Raw genomic sequence first — 21,459 nt, 5'->3', positions numbered from 1 at the left:
GAACCCCCACCCTGTCTGCCATCCTCGGAGTCCCTGACCATCATCAGGTTCGAAGGTGTTCAGTTGGATGTACTTTAGCACTGTGATCACTCTACAGAAACTAAGTCCAGGCGGGAAAGGCTCGGGCACATGGCGATTAACAAATCACACTTTTGTGCTTTACTGCTTTGCGTGGTATTTCTAGGAGAACTGCAGGACGCAGCCAGGCCCCGCCTCCTGCAGTCTTTGAGCGCGTGGTCCAGACTTCGCCGGATGTTGATGGCGTCGCCTAGCAACGAGAGATGGCGGAGCAGGAGGACAAGGCTGACGGGTAAGCCTGGCCAGAGGAATAATGGAGCCACTAGATGTTTTCCCTGGCTATCTGCTAGCAGGTGCTACCACCCCACGCGCCTTCCCCTTCACCTCTGTACCCCTTCCCATTCTCCTCCCTACTTTCTGGACGACCTTTCCGACCCTCTCCGGCCCCACCCTCCCTCCAGGTCCCTTCTTTCTTTCACCTCCTGTCCTTTGTCCTTTTCTAGCCCCCACCCCCAACCCATTCCCTACTCCTAGCCTCTGCTTCTCCTGGAATACAGATCTGCACACACTGCGGTAACCATGGCAACCACCGTGCTTGGTAAACCAGGCTACAAAGCAGGGCAGGGATAAGATGCTGTCCCGTATTGCGGGAGTTGGGAGGAGAGGGGAGGAGCACTGGCTCAGATAGGGATTGGACCAGACCCATGCCTCCCTCCTGCAAGAATGGATCCCCCACCCCCCACCCACACACCCCCCACCCGCCGACACACACCCCATCATGGACTTGAGAGATAAGCAGATCCTCAGCACTGAGTGCACCCAAAAATTATGCTGCCAGCTCTCTTTTAGGCTTTGTGCAAAACAGAAGCGAGTTTAAGTAATTCTGTTTGCTTAGACGCTTCTGGATCTTTTTCCTATTTTTAAAGGTTAAGTCTCTGGGTACTCCATGGAAATACAAACATTATATCACACGATCAAGCTAAATACGAAACAATAGGTATAGAATGAGCTCCAATTTGGGGAAGAATTTAAATGCAAAGATTCTGAACAAAGGCAGGTGCACCACAAATGCCTGTTACAGAGGCTGCCATGGGCAGCAGAGGGGGAAGTAACAGGCGTTTTTATTGTTTATGAAGTGTCTATCTATATTAGTTTGATATTTTAAAAAAGTTAGATTAGCTTGTATCTTAGATATTTCACTGGCATGTTTTTGTGGGGGTGTGAAGTGTGGGTGGGTGTGGGGGGGTACGTGTGTGTGTGTGTGTGTGCAGAAGTCGGAAAAGGATGTTGGGTGCTGTGATCTATTGCTTTCCACCTTTATCCCCTTGAGGCAGGGTCTCTTGCTGAACCTGGAGCTAGCCTGGCAGCCAGCAAGCCCCAGTAATCCTCCTGTCTCAAACCCTCCTAGCTCTAGTGTTACAGACACAAGCAACCATGCCTGGCTTTTTATGTGAGCACTGGGGAGTCCAGACTCCTGTCCCTAAGTAAGTTTTTGAAAAGCCAAATTATTTTGGTGCAAACCATGGCAGTGTTGAGAAGCTGAGGTAGAGACCCATGTTCTATCCTCTCTCCTGAGACTTTCTCTGCCTTGCCCCAGAAACTGAATACCTCAGGTGATTTTTCTGGGGAGCCCTCACATGCTGTTTCTTTAATGTTAGGATAACTGTGTTTGACATTTTCATACCAAACCGTGGCCCCTGGCAGCAGGGTAGAGGAGAAATGGAGGTCATACCAGCGAGTAGCCGAGATGCATGATAGTCTGTGAGCTAGTATTTCCCGTCTCTAAAAGCAGGTCACACCTGGAAGGTGAGCAAGCTTCTGCAGAAGAGGACAAGGAACAGCCGCATGCTGAAGGCCGTGAGGTAACTTCATCTGGAGGGTTAATCTGGGCTCCTGTTTGCTAGGAGACAAATAGACAGGATTGCCAGGGTCCATGTTGCCACGATGGTTTACCCTGACAAACTCAGTTCAGGAGCAGAGAAATGTAGTTCCTTCCTGCTGGGCCCTACGTGCACAGATAAAACACTCTGACCAAAAGCAACTCAGGGGAGGAAAGACTTTATTTGGCTCACACTTCCAGGACAGGGCTCTTTACTGAATGAAGCCAGGCCTGCTTAGTATGCCGTACAGTGTCCCTTCTAGCCAGGGGACTAGCCAGGGACTCACAGCCAAGGAAGAATAGCAGGGAGCGTGAAGAAACGCTGCCTGTGGGCTCATTCACAAGTTTATGCTCAGGTAGCTTTCTTATACAACCCAGGACCATTTACCCCGGGAATGGTGCTGCCTGCCGCGTGCTAGGCCCTTCCACATCCGTTCATAATCAAGACAATCTCCCAGACAAGCCAGTCGGATATGGGACTCCCTTCTCAGATGACCCTAGACTGTGTCAAGTTGACAAAGATAATTAAGACACACCTCATTCCAGAGTGTTAGCTATCAATAACGACACAGCCCAACCTTTAGACTTCCCTGCATTTTCTAGAGTTCATGCTCATCACACATGGCTGCAGAAACTAGACTAGGTTCCATTAAAGCCCAATGCATCATCTCTTGAGCCTGGGGGTGGGGGAGGGATGTACGAAGATGTGTCACCCTAAAGTATCTCACTATTGTATTTTCTGCCCTGGGTTTTCTCGCCACCCTGGAACAGGCGTCACCACCAATGGAAAATGGTGGCCAAGAAACTGATGAAGATAGAGATGCCGCCAAGGGCCCTGAAGAGGACATTGAAGGCGAAGGCAGACTCAAAGACGCAGCGGGGGACGATGAGAAAGTCGGTGCTAAAAGAGAAGCCATCCCTGAAGGGGTCGGCCTCGAATCCAGCGTCGAGAACATAGCAGAAGTGGACGTGGACGCCATTGGGGAAGCCATCCTAAAAATGAACCTGGAATCCATCGGAGGTGCCATCCCAGAGATAGAAGCGCAACCCGCTGGAAAGGCCACACCAGAGCTAGGCCTCGAATCCAGTGTCGAGAACATAGCAGAAATGGACGTGGACGCCATTGGGGAAGCCATCCTAAAAATGAACCTGGAATCCATCGGAGGTGCCATCCCAGAGATAGAAGTGGAATCCACGGAAGGCACCGCCCCAACAGGGGACTTGGACACCTCTGGGAAGGATGCATCTGAGGGGTACACCTTCTCTGAGATGGATGAATTCTCTGGAAGGATCAGCTCTGCCGATTTCACCTTCTCGGACATCAGTCCCTGGGAAATAACTGAAGAGGAAGCCAACGCTGCCTATCTGTATGAAAGAACCAGACCCGAAGACACATCCCAGCAAAGCTCCGGCGTATATGAGACCGTGGAACCAAGAGAGGAGAGACGGGTGAGTGCCCCTCGGGCGTTGTACAAGCCCCCCCCCTTACTGCGCGCGTGGGTCGTGACCCTGTGAGCGGAGCTTAAATCAGGCACACTATCGGCACGTCTCAGTCAGGGCTTCTGTTGCTGCGGTCAGCACCATCATCGGAAGCCGCGTGGAGAGGAAAGGGTTTATTTGGCTTACAACCTGACCATAGCCCATCCTAAAGGCAGATCAGGGCAGGAACTCAAGGCTGGAGCCTGCAGACAGAAACCAAAGCAGAGGCCAAGGAGGAGCCCTGCTTGTAGCTCACTCCTCTCGGCTCGCTTAGGTTGGTTTCTTACAAACTCTGGGACCAACGGCCCACAGTGCTCGGAGCCCTCCCACATCAATAGTTAATTAAGAAAATGTCCCACAAACTTGGCTAGAGGCCACCCTGATGGGAGGGTTTTCTCAAGTGGACAGAAGACCTTCCAACACACCCTATTAGGAATTTCTTAGCAAATGTAGGTCAATGCTGAGAGGGCCTAAAGCTCACATCCAAGCTGCCAGACGCAAAGCGGGGGACATTCCGTAGCCACCATCCTTGCACGTGAGGGCATCCAGGTCTCTAGTCTTCCAAAGCAGTGTGGCCCAACGAAAAGGGGGCCACAGACCACGGTGGCCCACAAGCTCATTTCCTGGACACTAGAAACACTAGTAATGAAGGGGGAGGAATTAGATTTTTCTTTATCAAAATTGAAATTAGTTGGGAATGACAGCGCTCAGAGGGAATGCTGAGGCAAGAGGATCTAAAATTCCAAGCCCACAGGAGCTTCTTAAAGAGACCTAGTCTCAAACCGAGAAACAAACAAATCAAACCTCTTTGCATTTAAAAAGTCATCTATTGCTAGTGGCTAATGTATTGAAGTTTGTTGGTGTTTGTGGGATTAAATCTAGGACATTGAACCTGCTAGGCCGGCACCAAAATTTAAAGCAATTGCAAACTTACAGAGGGGGGAGAATGAAGTATAATAAAAAACCCTATTTTATTTCCTTAGGCTCCAGAGGTAAGTTCCAAATCTGATTTGTCACCTCCAAACGCTTTCAAGGGTGTTCCTCACAAGCCACTGTGTGACCTTTTCCTGGGGAGACACCGACCAATGTCTCCTGGCCCCAGACAGTGACCAGCAACAGGCAGATGAAAGGATTCTACCAAAGTCCGATTTACAAAACCAGTGAGTTTACTGGGGTCACTTACTGGTGCACTGGATAACTCAAAAGCAGCTCCATCCTCAGATGCCCAGTTCAGCATCCCTGGGGCTCCCCTTCCCAGAGTCTCCCCTCCACAGCTGTTACTATTATTATTATTATTATTATTATTATTATTATTATTATCATTATTATCATTATCATCATCATCGTCGTCGTCTTCAGTTATTCTGCTTATGCAACCTTTGGGCCAGGGCCTTGTGTGCATGTTCCCACACTGCTCGGTTTCGTTAGTGAGTCTCAGAGAGCCTGCCTACAGCAGGGAATGTTTCAGTTCTGAGGAAGCCAGTCTGCAGCAGAGCGCTACCGAATGACTGAGCCCTTAAAGCCCAAACTGGGCTGAGATGTTCACGGCTCCCCTAGCAGGCTGGAAGACCTGGGTGGGGTCCCCAGACCCACAGTGGGAAAATCTGGCAATTCTACCTCCGTCATTTCCTGGAAGTTCTCGGGTCTCTTTTTGCAACTTACCAAATGCCCAGTGCTGACTCGCTGCGTCCCGGCTGTCATGGCTTCCCTTTAGTCTCCCCCCACCCCTTGAGAAGACCACAGGCCACTTGCAGAGTAGGCTTTCCCATACTCTCTCCCGGGATACTTGCGGTTGAGTCCCTGGGCAGAGCCACCCAGGTGGTGCTGTGTCCTCGCTGCTCCTGACAAGCGATGAGTGAGACCCACAGAAGAGGGAGGGGCATGGCTTGATTGGCATTGGTGAGAGATGAAGAAGGGCAGGCCTCCCTCACTGCAGAGGGACTCTTCGCCCTTTTGCCTTCACTAACATTTCATGGGAAGATATTTCCATTGCTGAGAATATGAAATTGAATATTTAGAATGCAGGAAAAATCGTAGCACGATTATTTATCTACAGCGTCTCATTTCCTGCCCAGCAGTGTGCACCACGGATGTGACTTATTCCTGAGTAATCTCTCAGTTTTGCTTTCCTGAGGCAGGACCTCTCTGGGTTGCCCTGGCAGTCCTGGAACTCAGCAGGCTCGTGTTTCTTGAAAAGTTTATATTTTACTCTGTCTGTGTGTGTGTGTGTGTGTGTGTGTGTGTGTGTGTGTGTTGATCTTAAATATCTTAGCCTGTATACCTAAATGGTGTTAAGCTTCCTTATTCTTTGGAACGGCCTGTTAGGAGAATCCAGTCTTTGTCACGAAGATGATCCATCCTCCGGGAACAGGAATGGTTTAACTCCCCCACCTTCCTCCTGTACCGTATCTTTTCTTTTTCTTTCCTTTCTGGTCATGTTGGCCAGCCCTTCTAGCACGAGGCTGCAGGAGCATGAGAGTTGTACCCTCTGCTGTCCCTGCCACCCTGGGAGATGTTCCCCTTGGGGGTCTTGGCAGATTCTTTCTATCAGCATAGGGCGGCTCCTTCATCCCGGGCTTGTTAGGTGCTGTGGCTTTTTGTTTTATTTACCATGAAACAATCACTTTGAATTTTCTCAAGTTTTTTTCCTCCTGAGATGATTGTATGAGGTTTGTTTGTTTTTCTAGTCTCTTGATTTGGTGGATAATACTGATGGCTTTTCTTTTCTGTTTGTATGTGTGCCATGTGCACACAGGCATGAGGCAGCCAAAGGTTCTTCCATTATAATTCTCCATCTATTTACTTATTTATTCAGCGAGACCGGATCTCACTGTGTAATCCTGGCTGGCCTCAAACTCATCTAGCTTATTATTTTTTAAATTTTTATTTAAATTTTTTATTTTAAATTTTTTAAAATTTAAATTGTATAAATGAAATTCGATTAAGATTTTAAAATCTATAGAAATTCAATTTTAAAATCCTACTTACTCATTTTTATCCGTATGGGTGTTTGGCCTGTGTGTACATCTGTGCCCCACATGCATGCCTGCTTCCTGTGAAGGCCAGAAGAGGGCGCCTGATTCCCCTGGGACCGGAGATAGTTGTGAGCTGCTGGGAATTGAACCTGGGGTTGTCTGGAAAAGCACCTCCAACCCTGAGTCATCTCTCCAGCCCTCACCCACCTTATTTTTTGAGAGAGGGTCTCTCGCTGAACCCGGAACTGGCCAGCAAGCTCGTCCTGTTTCTGCCCAGCCACAGCTGGAATTAAGAGCTCTGACTTGGGTGCTGGGGCTTGACCTCAGGACTGACCTCAGGTCCTCATGCTAGCCGCGAGCCCTTGGCTCAGCAGCCGTCTCCCGGCCTCCTGGTCCGTCCGTGTGAAGGCGACTCTGCACTGTGACAGGAAACGGGTGGGACAGGTTCAGTGTCTGACTTGTAATCAAACCTCTGGTGCATCGCTGACCCGTTGCTGCCCGCACAGACTGTAGCTCCCCACTTCGTGCACCGGGTAATATTCCACTAGCGTTGTTCATGTTTTCATGCTCCAACGGTCCTCTCTCGGCCGATGGGCGCCCACCCCACCCACCACACCCGGTGCCCTGCACTGTTCTTCGACACCAGATTTCCGACCCTAGAATCGGAGGCTTCTGCAGGAGCCCCAGAGAATCAGAACTCAAGATCTGTGTATGGGAGCCCTGGAGTGTCCCTGTCCCCGGGTCTCCCCTTATCTACGCCCTGGACACACACACGTGTGGAGATGTACATGTAAGGCTGTGTTTACAGGCGCGCACACACATGTACAAAAGCGCTCACCAGTGTCAACAACCCCTGACCTCAGTGTTGAATACGGGAGACTCCCCTGACCTGGATGCTGAGAGGCCTGGCCCTCTCCTCTAACAGTGGTTTGTGGTTAGTAGTGTGATCCAACCTCCCACAGACTCCACCCCTCTGAACTCTTGAACTCTGCCATCCCCGCCCACTTCAGCCTCTCTCCTGGCCCAGTCCCACCTGGTGTGAATTGCTCTGGAAGCAGAGAGGGCAGGGGAGAGGACGACACACCTTCTCTGCGTCCCATCCGCCCAGGCTGCGCTCCCTGCTGTTCACGGATGCCCGTGTCTGTGCCGTCGGATCCAGAACGCAGCCTTGTGGGGTGGGAGCCCTTGTTGTCTTTGGCTGTGCAGATGAAGAAACTGGAAGGTGGGGTGGAGAGATGGGTCAGCGGTTAGAGCTGCTCTCACAGAGACCCTGGTTCAGTTTCCCCGCACCCACATGGTAGCTCACAGCCACCTGTAACTCGGGTTCCAGGGGGATCCAGTGCCCTCCTCTGGTTACCATGGGCACTACACGCACATATGCACATATGCATAGACATGTATACATGCAGGGGAAACACCCACATTTCAAATGACTAAAAAAGCAGGACCTCTCCGCTGTCACGGTGAATAGCTCTGAAACCACTGTCAAACCGTGAAGCAATGGGCCTGCCTCCTCCCCAGCCCCACGAAAGCAGGGTTCGTTACACTTTATGATTAAACCCACTCTTAGAGGCTGTGTTCCATGGTACAGTGCCTGCCAGGCTACTGGGAGGGCCTGGCTTCAAATGCCAGCCTGGCAAATCAACAAAACAAAACAAAACAAAACAAAAAAAACCAACCCGCATTTTGTGACTTTGGTGAGGAGAGCAACAGCTGAGCGATGCCTTCCCCTTTGCGTGGGGGACCTAGGAGTCGCTTGCTCTGTTTATCCAGTCTCCACCCTGGGGTCCAGTTTCCGGAAAATTCACAGAATGAAGGTGTCAAAGATCAACAAGAAGGCAGGGACACATCCTAAGAGAGCCCTGCTTCCCTTCTGCGGTCCGATGCTCGGCCTGCAGAAATGCAGGGAGTGGGAGGAATTGTGGGAGGTCAGTGTATTCATAGGCACCCCATTTGATGAGGAGCCCTTCCTGGAGGCTTTGGCCTCCTGCCCTCCACAGTGTCCCTTGGGATCCGGGTGCCTCAGAACCAACTTGCAGGGTCCACTTCGTCTGAAGAGGGTACAGCGGGAAAGGGCAGTGGGCTGGAATCGAGGCCGAGAGCCTTGAGCCTGCCTGGGGGTGATGCGCGCACGTACATGAACCCTTAGCTTCTGTGTATCTGTTTCACCTCCCCTACTTCGTGGAGACATGGGGCTCGTGGCCAGAGATGATAGTCGTACTCTTGTTCTCCGTAAGCAGAGTAGCGACACCCTCCCTGCCTCACTAGTTTCTGAGCCAGCATTTACCCCAGCAGCAGCAGTAAGGAGAGCCCATCTCGGTGACTGCAGCAGTCCCTTCAAAGGCTAAAAATAAAGCCAGGGATGAAAGGGCAGGCCTGAGCTACATGGGAGACTTTGTCTCAAGGGGCGGGGGAAGCCAAACATCTGTATCAAGGGAAGGTGTCTATTGGAAGAGAGAAGAGAAAGCAATACCCCCCTGTGAGGCCCCTGCTGGAAGCGCAGAGAGCAGAGCCACGCTCCTATGAGGAGGTGTTCAGGGGCGGAGCCACGCTCCCGCAAGGGGTGTGTTCTAAGCACGCTTTCCAACCTCTGGCATCTGGGCAGCAGAGGAGAGCATCTGTCCAGGTCAAAGAACTCTGCTCAGGAGGGGGACACAATTAAACCCTCTCTGTACCACGGCAGCCCTCATTAATTCCTTCCCGTTCTTCTGTCTCTAGCCTAGCCCCGCAGCGGCCCCTGTTCGAAGAGGCTTTCCTATGGGGGCACGCCATCGCTTTAGGCTAAGCATCATGGGAAGCCTGACTTCCTCGGATGTCGATTTCCCGCTGGACACAGAGGAAGTTCCTAGGCAAGAGTCAGGTACGATGCATCTGCTGGGGTTGTCCTGGCAACAGCTCAGCCAGTCCACCTTCCCTTCTGTGTGGGTGAGGCTGCTGGGCTCACACCTGCCACCTCGTTTCCCTGCAGCCAGGAGGCTAATGACAAACGTGTGCTCAGCGGCCGTGGATAGCTTTATGGGGCGCTTACTGTGCTATGGCAGCCAGTCCTCACCCCAACCCCGTGTGTAGATAAGGACCCGGAAAGCCATTCAGTTACTTATTTCAGAACCAATGAGGTCCCAGCACCCAGAGCCCTGACTTACCCCCACCCACTCCCATCTGCCTCCTGGTCTCTGGAAGTGAAACCCAGGGGCCGCTCTCATCACGTGTACCTCCGCTGAGTGTGAAGGACACATCCGTGTTCTCCTCGGACTCTAATGTCCTGGCACTGTGTACACAGGGGAACAGGGGGAGAGACTTCTTATCCCCCAGGATGCAGACGCATGCGTGGTTTAACTCACGGAGCCACATGTTACCTATAAGTGACAGGAAACTAGGATAAGTTTTTTTAAGATTTATATATTTTTTATGTATACAGTGTTCTGCCTGCACGTATGACTGCAGGCCAGAAGAGGGCACCAGATCTCATTATGGATGGTTGTGAGCCATCGCGTGGTTGCTGGGGATTGTACTCAGGCCCTCTGAAGGAGCAGCCACTGCTCTTAACCTCTGAGTTATCTCTCTAGCCCTAATCTACCCTAGTTTAAAAAAAAAAAGCAAAACCAAAAACAGGACAGGGGCTAAGGATGCAGCTCAGCGGTGGGACTTACGTGGTGCGTACAAGGCCCTGCGCCACAAAAATAGGCGTGGTGCTTCACACAGTAGTCCTGACTGTGTGAAAGCAGAAGCAGGAAGATCCATGAACCACTAAGCCCCAGGTAAACCTATGCAACAGAGCAAGGTGCGTCGGGGTACACGGGTACAGAGGTGGCTAGACGGAGCAGAGCAGACACGGTAAATCCAGACAGTCCTCACCATCATACAGTGGATTAGCCCACCTGTGGGATGGCTGTGTGAAGGGAGCAGCCCCGGGAGGACTGTCACAGGCGCAGCAGGGCTGCAGCTCCTGATGACGCCAGAAAAATCACGAAATGACAGATATCTGCCAGGCACGCTGGTCCGTTTTTGCTAAGTGATGCAGCTGTCTGCCGACTGACCCTGAAGAACCCCCTTCGCCTCCCACAAGGCATCCAGAAGATTCAATCTGCTGGACCAACCCCTGCTCCAAAGATCACACAAACACATAGTTTTATCTGCATATATCTTTGTTGTTGTTTGTTTGTACAAATTGTTTTGTTTGAAACTGTGTTGGGGCTGGAGAGGTGATGCAGCGGTTAAGAGCACACACTGCCCTTCCAGAAGGCCTGAGTTCAATTCCCAGCACCTACATCAGGCAGCTCACCTGTAATTCAAGTTCCAGGGAGATCCGACTCCTCTGGTCTCTGTGGGCACCTACACTCATGTTCATAGACCCATACACATAATAAAATGTAGTAAAAATAAATAAAATAAAAGTCAAGACAGGCTCTCACCGAGCACAGTATGGTCTCAGACTCCTTATGTGTCTAAGACTGGCCTTGAATTCCTGATCCTCCCCACCCCCTTCCAGGTCCTAAGTGCCAGGCCTGGACTGTATTTTGTTTGCTTCGTCTATTCAGTGGTGATCTGTTGAGTTCCTACTGTGCTCCGGTTACTTCCCTACGCATAGCATTTTTGTCTAACTTACAATACCAATATCCTCTGCAGGGTAAGATCTTATTGACACACATATAAAAATAGTCATCTTGTTTATTAAAAATCAAAGCTGGCTTTGGAGTTGGACCGTGGCTCTTTCCTTCTCTAAATCCAAGCATGTTATTAAAAGAAAAATTCAGAGTTTCTGTCTCATCTCAGGAGCCACCTGGTAGGGGACAGAAGAAAGAAAATTTTAGGGACTATTCTGCTTTCAAAAAATTTGACTTCTCCCCATACCTATTCTTGTCTCTATGGTACCTTTCATTGAATAGATGTCTGTATGAATAGCGTTTAAGCTTTGCACCATGAACAATTAATTTTCCTGCAGTAATCTTTGAAGTCTCCAGGAAGAAGATGGGGCCCCACAACAGCGACTCCACCTGGTTGCTATGATGTCATCATGCTGATAGCTCCACTCTAAGATCAGGTTTTGGGTTACAAACTGCTCAAGATGACTCCAACTTGGCTAGCTGAGATGCTGCACCTTCTTACAATGTTCTAGCCAGAACTTCAACTAAGCACCTCAGAAAAACCCTACCAACTACTCAGAGACTATCTACAATTATACCAGACAGTAATCTTCCAACTTAACCATAATTTTAGTTTTTACAGGATCCCATAGAAAGAACATCGCCCCATGACAGCTGAAAGTAATTCTAGAAGATGAAATCCCCTCTCCCAACAAAATTTGTCCTCAGGGCTAGGGACATTATTAGGGGTTGGTTATAATTGGTATAGGGTTGAGGTGGAAATGAAGTAGGCTCAGGGATCTCTTTTTTTAAAAGGGGGAGGAAGAATGGATGAGACAGGATAATAGGTAGATTGGTGTGAGCTTACACTAATAATAATAGTGAGTAATAATGAGATTACTTGTGAGCTTATTTATAGACAATTTAAATTGGTATAGATTCTTATATATTGATACAAATTCAAATTATCTTTTTATATTGAATATGCTCCTATTTCTGTCTACAATATCTGTACCCCTATGCAAAGTTATTTTGTCATATTGTATACATGCATGTTTCTACCTCTGCTTAAGATATTTTGTGTATTGATGCAGTTTTAGGATATATTTATCATAGTGCACTATACATTTCTACCTTGGATCAAGATACGTATACATTGTTTACATTTTGAGGTCATTGTCCTCATTTGCTGCACATTTGTTTAAAGATTTTTAAATTTTTTTAAATTAAGCCTTGGTCTTTAAAGTATATAGGTATTTAAAATTACAGGTCAATAGTCATCCATGCTTGTCATACTTATAGTTTGACTAATCAGGTTCTTTAGCTGCATAGAGATTATATTCCGCATAGATAAGTAATCTTCAAACACTTCAAAGAGCTGTAAAATATGACATTTAAATAATTTAGGATTCTGTTGACGTGAGACACGATTGCTCCTGGCAGCACCAATCTATTCCCAAGAGATGCTGAGCACCAAAGACACTCCACTTGGAGCTTGATTTCTTCTTGGCAAAACTGGCCTTTGGGCAAAGAACTGCCCCTGCCTCGGTCACTGACAAAACAAACTGTGTCCAGACTGGACAAGCAGGACACAAGAGATGTGGGATTCCCCTCTGTATGCTGTGAATACCATTGGTTAATAAAAAAAAACACGGCTTGGCCTGATAGGGCAGAGCAGAGCTAGGCAGGGAGAACTTAACTGAATGCTGGGAGACAGAGTCATGGAGCCGCTGCTGGAGACAGATGTGCTGAAACTTTGCTGGTAGGCCACGATCTTGTGGTAATGCACAGACTAATGGAGTTGGGTTAAATTAAGATGTAAGAGTTAGCCAACAAGAAGCTAGAACTAATGGGCCAAGCAGTGATTTAAATAATATCGTTTAATTTCCACAGTGCTTAGGAGCTAGAGGCAGGCAGATCTGTGAGTTCAAAGCTAGCCTGGTCTATCTACATGATGAGTTCTAGGCCAGCCAGGGCTACATAGTGATACCCTGTGTCAGAATAAACAGTCACACACAACAGAAGGCAGAACGCGGGTCTCTGTGACCTAGTTTATAATTTCACTTCTTCTTCAATCTTTTTGATGTTTTTTTAAGCTTATGTGTGTCTGTGGACATAGGTCTCGCGAGTGCAGTTCTCATGGAGGCCAGAGGCATTGGATCCCTCGGAGCTGGAATTAGAGACAGGTGTAAACTGCCTGACATGGGTGCTGGGAACCAAACTCGTGCCCTCTGGAAGAGCAGCAAGCATTTTTTTTATTGTTTTTATTGAGATATACATTTCTCTCCACTACCCTCCCTCCCTCCCCCCCCCTTCTACCCTCTCCCACGACCACCACACGCTCAATCTACTCAGGAGGTCTTTTTCTCCTTCCTGCGTAGATCCGTGTAAGTCTCTCATAGGATCCTCTTTGTTGTCTAGGTTCTCTGGGGTTGTGGATCGTAGGTTGGTTTTTCTTTGTTTTATATCTAGAAGCCACTCATGGGCGAGTACATATGATATCTGTCTTTCTGGGTCTGCATTACCTCACTCAATATGGTTTTTTTTTTCTAGATTCATCCATTTGCCTGCAAATTTCAAGATGTCTTTTTTTCCCACTGTGTAGTACTTCATTGTGTAAATGCACCACATTTTCTTTATCCGTCCTTAGGTTGCAGGGCATCTAGGTTGCTTCCAGGTTCTGGCTATTAGAAACAGTGTGAACAGCAAGACTTTTAACCTCTGCGCCGTCTCCCCCGTTCTTATTGTTTTTAAACTCAAGTGCCCCACAGTAAGGGGCCACCTTCCTTTCCATGCGTGCGTGCGTCACTTGTAAGTTGCTGTCTCGCCCACTGCTAGAATGTGGCTCTTTCTGTGGACCATCTTGAGTCAGTGATGGCTGGCACCATGGCTAAGCCTGCGGACTTGACACTGGAAGGCTCGAGTTTCTGATTTTCAGTAGGTCCTGCCAGGGTGGGACCTTGATGCCCAGTCCCCTCAGAATGCAAAGATCGAGCCTTGTTGACTTTGGCTGTCTCTCCTGGACTGTTGTTCCTACAGCACATCCTCGCCCCCGGGAAGAAACCCGAATACAGTTTCTAGACCACGTCCAGCCCCTCAGCCCTGAGGAAGAGGCCCTGGTGGAAAGAGCAGCATCTGAAGAGAGCGAGGAGGCAGATGACGAGAGTGCCCAACTGGTGGTTCTGGACCCAGACCATGTAAGGACATGTCCTTGGGTTTTGCTTTGGTCCTGTGTAGGGGGAAAAAATCACCTGGGCCTTCTCTGTACCCACCCAAGCGTCCAGTGCTATTTGCCCTCTCAGGCTCTTTGCGCGTTAGTCAGGCCTCCTACTTTGTCTTCCTGTGATAAACACCATGACCAAAAGCACCTGGGGAGGAACGGGTTTATTTCTGCTGGGAGTTATAGTTCAGAATGAAGGGAAGTCAGGGCCGGAATCAGGAACTCCAGGCAGGAATCAGGAGGCAAGGACTCAGCAGAGGCCTTGGAAGGGCACTCCTTACAGGTTTGCTCAGCGTGACTTGCTCAGTTTTCTCTCTTAAATACCCCAGAACCATCTACCCAGGGGTGGCACCATCTACTGTGGGCTGGGCCCTCCAACATCAATCACTGATCAAGAAAAAGTCCCCCAGTCTTGCCACAGGCCAGTCCAACAGTGGCACTTTCTCAATGAAGGCTCCCTCTTCTCAGTTGACTAGCTTTTGCCAAACTGACAGAAGACTAGCCAGGACGCCGCCCTCGACTCTGCTGGGTGTTTTGTTTGGTTTGTTTCATTTGTGTGTTTGTTTTTAAGGACTGGTTGTCCCCTGTGAGGGATCTGGACACTGTAGGACACTGATCCAAATCTCTGGCCACCTCCCATTTCTTTGTCCTGATGACCAAAAATGCACCCAGACTATGCAGGATGCTGGAGGGAAGCAGGGGTCGCATGGCTTCCCCCCCAACCCCGAACTGTAGCCTTAACTGTGGCAGTCACACCGAGGGTCCTTGTCAGAGCCAGAGCCCCAGCACGGGAGAAAGGCAGGTTTGATTTGCTACACTGGGACAGCTGCCGTGCTCCAGGGAGCTCAGAAGGAGCCCAGGGTGCACTGAGCAAATCCTCTGAGTCCCAGTTGACACCTGTGTGACGGTTCTCATGCATACTGCTCATGCATACTGTCCCCTGGTCAGTCTGGACGAATCCCTCAGTTCACCAGTCCTTCGACCAAATCACTGCAGTGTCTGGCACTGGCCATGAGATTCCCGGAACTTGTGGCTTCCACAGTAAGAGTCGGGGTTGGGAAATCATCTCTGTCTGCCCATACACCCCCCACCCATCCACTCCCACCCCCACGGAGAGAGACAGAGCCAGTGCCAGCCAGCCACTGGACGCCCCCCCTCCCAGGCTGAGCACTGCTTGGGACTCTGAGAGTGACTGTCCGCTGTGGTTTTCTGTTGTCTTAGCCCCTGATGATCAGATTCCAGGAGGCTCTGAAGAGCTACCTCAGCCGGCAGATAGACAAACTGAAGCTGGACATCCAAGAGCTGGTGTGTATGGGTCCCTGTCTTCCTCCCAGCCCGGTGGGCACCCATGGGCCTGCCTCAACCCTGTTTCTATTTCTCTCTCCGGTACAGGATGTGGCCACCAAGCAAGCCCGAGTCCAGAGGCAGGAGCTGGGCGTGAACCTCTACGGGGTCCAGCAGCACTTGGCCCGCCTGCAGATGCAGCTGGAGAAAAGTCATGACCGCCACTCTCTGGCCGCATGTGAGAGGCAGCGGAGGGAGGAGGAGCTGCAGACCACCAGGGCTCTCTATAACAAGACCTGCATGACCGCCAACGAGGAACGAAGGAAGCGTAAGGCATCCTGTGAACCCGAGACTCAGGGCCATCCTTCCCATGGCTGTCCCCTAAGCGTGTGTTCGCACGTTGTAGAAGATACCAGCAAGGCAATTACGTGTCTAGGAGGGGTCCCCACCTTTTTTAGGAAAGGAGGGCCCAGCTGTGGCACAAAAGGCTGAGACTAACAAGGGTCATGTGTAGAGATTCCAAACCAGAGGTGTGGAGGGGCTGCAGAGTTCCGAAAGATGAATCCAGAGGATGCAGAACAGGTGTGTGGAGCTCAGAGATGGGAGCACAAGAGGGATCAGGGCAAAGCCCGGAGCACAGACAGACAGCAGTAGCCAAAGGCTCTGAGGGACAGCTGAGTGGAAAACCGGGTCGCTTGGGATCACGTGAGATGCGCGGGGTAGGATGGAAGGTCGGCTGCGCATAAGCAGTGTCCCCACTGAAGGCACACGCCACCCTTACCGAGCAGACAACAGAAGACATAGGGACAGTGAGCAGTGTGCCTCTCCCCGGTGCCCAGATTTGTTCTCTATGTGTTTTGGTGTTTTCGATTTTCTTTATCCATTCTGTTTCTGAAATGATAGCAAAAATGTTCTGAAAGCAAACGAGAAAAAGCAGGTGCTGAGCTCGGTGTCTGTTCCAGCAATGCGTATTTTGAATGCTGGGGATGCAGGCGGGGATTCCAGGCTTCTGTCTGGATGCTTCTATTCATAATCCCACTGGGACTCTGGTAATGAACAGTATTTTGTTTGTTTTGCTTTTTAATTTTTGGAGGCAGTGTGTCAGGTAGCCCAGACTGGCCTTGAATTTGTTATACAGGGTGACCTTGAACTTCTGACCCTCCTGCGTCCACCCCCCCCCCCCCGTGCTGGTCTCACACACAAGTGCCACTACATACAGTGTATGTGCAGTGCTGGGGATCAAACCCAGGCCCTTCATGCACACCAGGAGAGCATTCTACCAAGTCTCTGTCACACGATTCTGGAATACAAGATGTCCAACGTGGAGGGGCTAACGTATGTCTCGCAGAGCCCCATCTGATGGCTGAAGACCAGAGCCGGGAGAGGACAGGAGGGAGGCATGCAGGCTCGACTCGCTAATCCCTCACAGCCTGGGTGTCCCATCTGTCCCCAGCTCCCTGCACTGCCGCACTTGGAATCAGTCTTCCTGCAGTGGTATTTTAGGGGAACACCTTCAACCCACAGAGTTTATCAAGAACCTCTCCGTACTGACCCTACTTACCTCCAAATCAAGAGAAAACAACAAAGGCAGAGTGTGGCGCTGAAACCAAGGCCTCGTTTGCCATTACTGTAGACCCTGGCGCATGCTGAAGGCACACACGCCTGCTGTGAGGCCCCACAGCCATAGAGCCAGAAGGAGCATCATGCTGCCAGGCGCCCATCTGCCATGGCTCACAGTGTAGATGGCTTCTCTGCTTTGAAAAGCTCCCTGAAGGGCTGGGCCACCATCTAATCTCCCCGTTGATATAATAAACAATTACACCGAGAGGCAAAGCCCGGGGAGTTAGGCAAGAATTCTGCCCTCTGTGTTTTTATGACCCAGGGTGTTCTCATCGCTTCCGTGAGCCAGCCAACAAAAGACGAGCACCCCAGGAGACAAGCAAGCTCTGTGGAGAAGGAAAATGGGTCCCTGGAAATTAGGCTATGGAACCAATTTATGTTCACTAATACTCAAAGGAAGGAAAAGTTTGAAGAATAGCTGAGATATTAACTCAGTCGCTCACCTGGCAAAGACAGGTTGACCTTGGCGTGCTTAGGGAAGCGTGTAACATACACCCCTGCTTGCTCAGGTGTGGGGGCGGGGGTAACCTGCTTCAGCTGCCTCTCTCAGTCCCCGCATGAGGCTATGTCTTCACCTCCTTGCAGGAAAGTCGGGGCTCCCAGGCCCCCGTCTCTTCAGTGGTAGACGGCGTTTTCTCTTTATGTTCCCATGTGGTCATTCCTATGTCCTGATCTCCTCTTCAGAGGAGCCTAGGCCACCATAGTGACCACACTTAATCTTGACAGCCTCTGTAAAGACCTTGTGTGCAGATGAAGCCACGTTCCAGGGGGTCAAGTGTGCCCTGCCTCCCTCCACCCACCACCCTCACCTCAAGGAATGAGCGCCTACGTGGGCCTTGAAACAGCCAGGCGAGCTCACTGCACAGCAACGGCCCCCAAAGCAATCAGAAAAAAAAGACAGGGGCGGGGGAGTGGGAAGCGGGTGAACATGAGCTCCTTCAAGTGGGCAGAAGGCAGGGAGAACAGAAGAAAGAGATGCACAGGTGAAACACTTCCACACCGTGCTGACGGCGGTGACTCCACGGGTCAGAGCTCAACAACCGTGAAGCCCCAGGTTCAGGAGGAAAACCACACCAGGCCCTCGGCAGGCTAATGACTAAAACCCACAACAACAACAACAAAACCACCAGCAGCTAGAGAAGGCCCGGCCTGGCTCCCTGCTGCCATCCTCCTCCCCGGGAGGCCCTGCCTGGAGCCAGGGTGTGCTGTAGTGCCACGGGGTGCTCTGTGTTCTAGTTCAAGGCTTTCTTTTCTCTTCAGCAGCTATTGAGTAGACCCGTCTTCATTTGAACAGGCAGTGCTCTGTGCTAGCACACAGATCTGCCTGTCTCTCTATCCATTTTTAAAAATCATCTTATTTTCAAAAAATTTGTTTCTATCTTATAAGTATGGGTGGTTTGGTTTTGAGACAGAGTCCTACTGTGCAGCCCTGGCTGACCTGGAACTCACTATGTAGCCCTGGATGGCCTCAAACTAATGGAACTCTGCCTGCCTCTGCCTCCTAAGTGCACTGCGCCCTGCCTTGTGTATGTGTGCTTTGCCTGCCTGCCTGCATGTATGTATGTATGTGTGTATGTATGTATGTATGTATGTATGTGCACCGTGCGCATACCTGGTGCCCATAGAAGAAAAGTGTATTGGGTCTCCTGGAACTGGGGTTACAGGTGGTTGTGAGCTGCCATGTGGGTGCTGGAAACTGAACCCAGGTCCTCTGCAAAAGCAGTAAGTGCTCTTAACTGCTGATAATTTTATGTATTTACGAGTGGTTTTATATATATGCATATATATATATTTTTAAAACTTTATTATGTATAATACATACAGTATTCTGTCTGCTTGTCTGCCTGCAAGCCAGAAGAGGGCGCCAGATCTCATTACAGATGGTTGTGAGCCACCATGTTGTGGCTGGGAATTGAACTCAGGACCTCTGGAAGAATAGCCAGTGCTCTTAACCTCTGAGCCATCTCTCCAGCCCCATATTTATATATTTTTATAACCACTGGCATTTACTTGGTTTTTTTTGCAGTGCAGGCTGGGGTGGCGTAGGGTGGGGGAGTGGGACCCAGGGCCATAAGCACACTAAGAAAGTGCTTTCCAGTACACTAACCCCCAGCCAGAGCAAACAACCATCACACAGTCCCATGTGAGTTTCACCGAGGGGACCCACGGGAACTGTGGCTTTGTAGCTGCCTCCCCCTGGCAGCCGCACCACCATGGGTCTGTCTGGGGGGGCTCAGTGGAGCTCACCCTCCTGCTGTGCTTGGGGGTCCTCACTTCACACTGGCAGGAACCCTACGAGATGGGCACAAGGCCTTGGCGGACACGATTCTCTGAATGTGCTAGGAGGTGGGCGTGTGATGATCCGTTGGTACAAAATGTGCGTATAAATACATAGACTTTCCTGAGACAGGGTCTCACTGTGTTACTCTGGCTGGCCTAGAACTTGTGACCCTCCTGCCCCTGCTTCCTGAGTGTTGGGATAGCAGACCACACCACGACGCCTGGCTGTTTCGTGTATTCTTGCTCCTTTGTGCCCTCTGATTGTATTAGGAATTCTTTTGCAGCAGAGTGTAAGTCTTTGTGGTGTGTAGCTCCTACGGAGGCTGGGAAGACAGCTCCTGGGTGAGGCGCCCTCTGTTCAAGCCTGAGGGTCCGAGTCAGGGCGCTGGGTACCCACCTAAGAGCCTGGGCACAGTGGGATCCACTACAGGAAGATCCTCATGCTGCCAAATCAGTCAGCTCCAGAGTCTGTGAGGAATCTTGTTAAACAGTTAGGTAGGCACTGAGAGACGGCTCGGCAGTTAAGAGCACTGGCTGCTCTTGCAGAGGACCCATGTTCAATTCCCAGTGCCCACGTGGCTGCTCGCAGCCATCTGTGAATGCAGTTCTAGGAAGTGTAATGCCCTCTTCTGGCCTAGGAGGGCAGCAGGCATGTAGGTGGTATACACATACAGAGAGACAGAGATACATGCGGGCATAGCACCCATACGCATAAAATAAGAAGAAAAACCAGTAAGCAGAGAGTGGTAGAGGAAGACAAATGGCCTCTATCTCTAGCTTCTACACAGGTGAACATGTGATTTCACACACACACACACACACACACACACACACATGCAGGCAGTCCCCAGTATAGATGTGGTAGCATGTGCCTATAGCTGGTGCGTGGGCAGTGCTGAACAATCTCCTTCCCCACAGTGGCAGCCCTACAGACCGAGATGGAGAGCCTGGCTCTGCACCTCTTCTACATGCAGAACATAGACCAGGACGTGCGCGATGACATCCGTGTGATGAAGCAGGTGGTGAAGAAGACCGAGACAGAGAAGATGCGTGCCGAGATCGAGAAGAAAAAGCAGGTAACCCTGTGAACCATGCGAAACCTCCGCCATTCCACGGGACGCTCGGGCTGACCACGCCGGTGGAGGGCCACCCTCAGCCATGGAAGGGCTCCTCACGGCCCCTCTCTCTTTTCCAGGATCTATTCGTGGACCAGCTCACCGAGAGGGCACACCAGCTGGAAGAAAACATCTCCCTGTTTGAGGCTCAGTACTTGTCCCAGGCTGAGGACACCCGGATTCTCAGAAAAGCAGTGAGTGAGGTAAGGGTACCCCCGAAGCCAGTGGGAGCAGAAGCCCCCTTGTCGCCTACCCCTGGCCTGGGAGAGTCAACCAGACAGCACCAGCGCGTTTGTAAGCTGCCACCGCCAACACTAACTCAGTTACTCAGGGGCGTGCACGTCAAAGCCGGTCATTGGCCATGGGCAGTATTGTCCCCAGGCTGGACCTTCTCCCTGCTCTGCACAGAAGGGAAAATGGGATAAGCCACTGGCAGCCACACCAGAGTCACAGTGACCGAGCCACATCCTGGGGCTTGTGACCAAGGGTAGATACAACACCCCACCTGAGAGTCCACAGCGCAGGGATGACCCAGGCAGGAAGGCAGGCTGTAATGAGGACAGGAGAGAGAGGATTCACTTCGGGATTCCTCCTACCCTCTCCAGCCTGTGAGCCTCATTGTCAGGCGTGTGTGTTCCGATCCAAAGGTCTGAGCAGAACCTGCCATTTTTAAATCCTCAAAGTGATTCTTGTGTTTATCTGAGTAATAAATCGGGGAGCCTCCAAGACTTGTTCTGGAAGGGAAGAGTATAGCTGTCCGGTTTGACCAGAACCAAAGGCTTCTCAGGATGTAGAGAGTTCCTGGCAAACCAGGATAGAGGTCACCATATGCCACAAAGCTATGGGTGCCCTGCTGCAAGGTGCTGTCAGACCCAGGAACAGACGGGCAAGTCGAGGGCTCTGCCAGGGAGCACCAAGTCAGCCCAGTCGACACAAAAAAATGAGCAGATTATTAATTAGCTGAGGACTGAATTGTAGTGAAGAGCTGCGGGCGGCTTCCCACCAC

General features: G+C 50.6%; 1 protein-coding gene across 1 annotated transcript in view; it reads left to right on the top strand.

Moving 5' to 3' along the window:
* The first annotated feature begins 281 nt into the window (after positions 1-281).
* Positions 282-21,459, top strand: part of Ccdc40 (coiled-coil domain containing 40) — a 45,659-nt gene continuing 24,481 nt past the window's right edge. The window contains exons 1-11 of the mRNA XM_042054820.1: positions 282-310; positions 1,811-1,880; positions 2,669-3,346; positions 7,294-7,573; positions 8,757-8,977; positions 9,070-9,211; positions 13,974-14,131; positions 15,376-15,459; positions 15,547-15,766; positions 20,257-20,414; positions 20,534-20,656. Coding sequence (XP_041910754.1) covers positions 282-310; positions 1,811-1,880; positions 2,669-3,346; positions 7,294-7,573; positions 8,757-8,977; positions 9,070-9,211; positions 13,974-14,131; positions 15,376-15,459; positions 15,547-15,766; positions 20,257-20,414; positions 20,534-20,656 — 2,163 coding nt within the window. The remainder of the gene's footprint in view (positions 311-1,810; positions 1,881-2,668; positions 3,347-7,293; positions 7,574-8,756; positions 8,978-9,069; positions 9,212-13,973; positions 14,132-15,375; positions 15,460-15,546; positions 15,767-20,256; positions 20,415-20,533; positions 20,657-21,459) is intronic.

Source organism: Arvicola amphibius, chromosome 4 (assembly GCF_903992535.2).
Source record: "Arvicola amphibius chromosome 4, mArvAmp1.2, whole genome shotgun sequence".
Lineage (NCBI taxonomy): Eukaryota > Metazoa > Chordata > Mammalia > Rodentia > Cricetidae > Arvicola > Arvicola amphibius.
The sequence above is the reverse complement of the archived record's forward strand: the minus strand, read 5'-3'. Positions and strand labels throughout refer to the sequence as shown.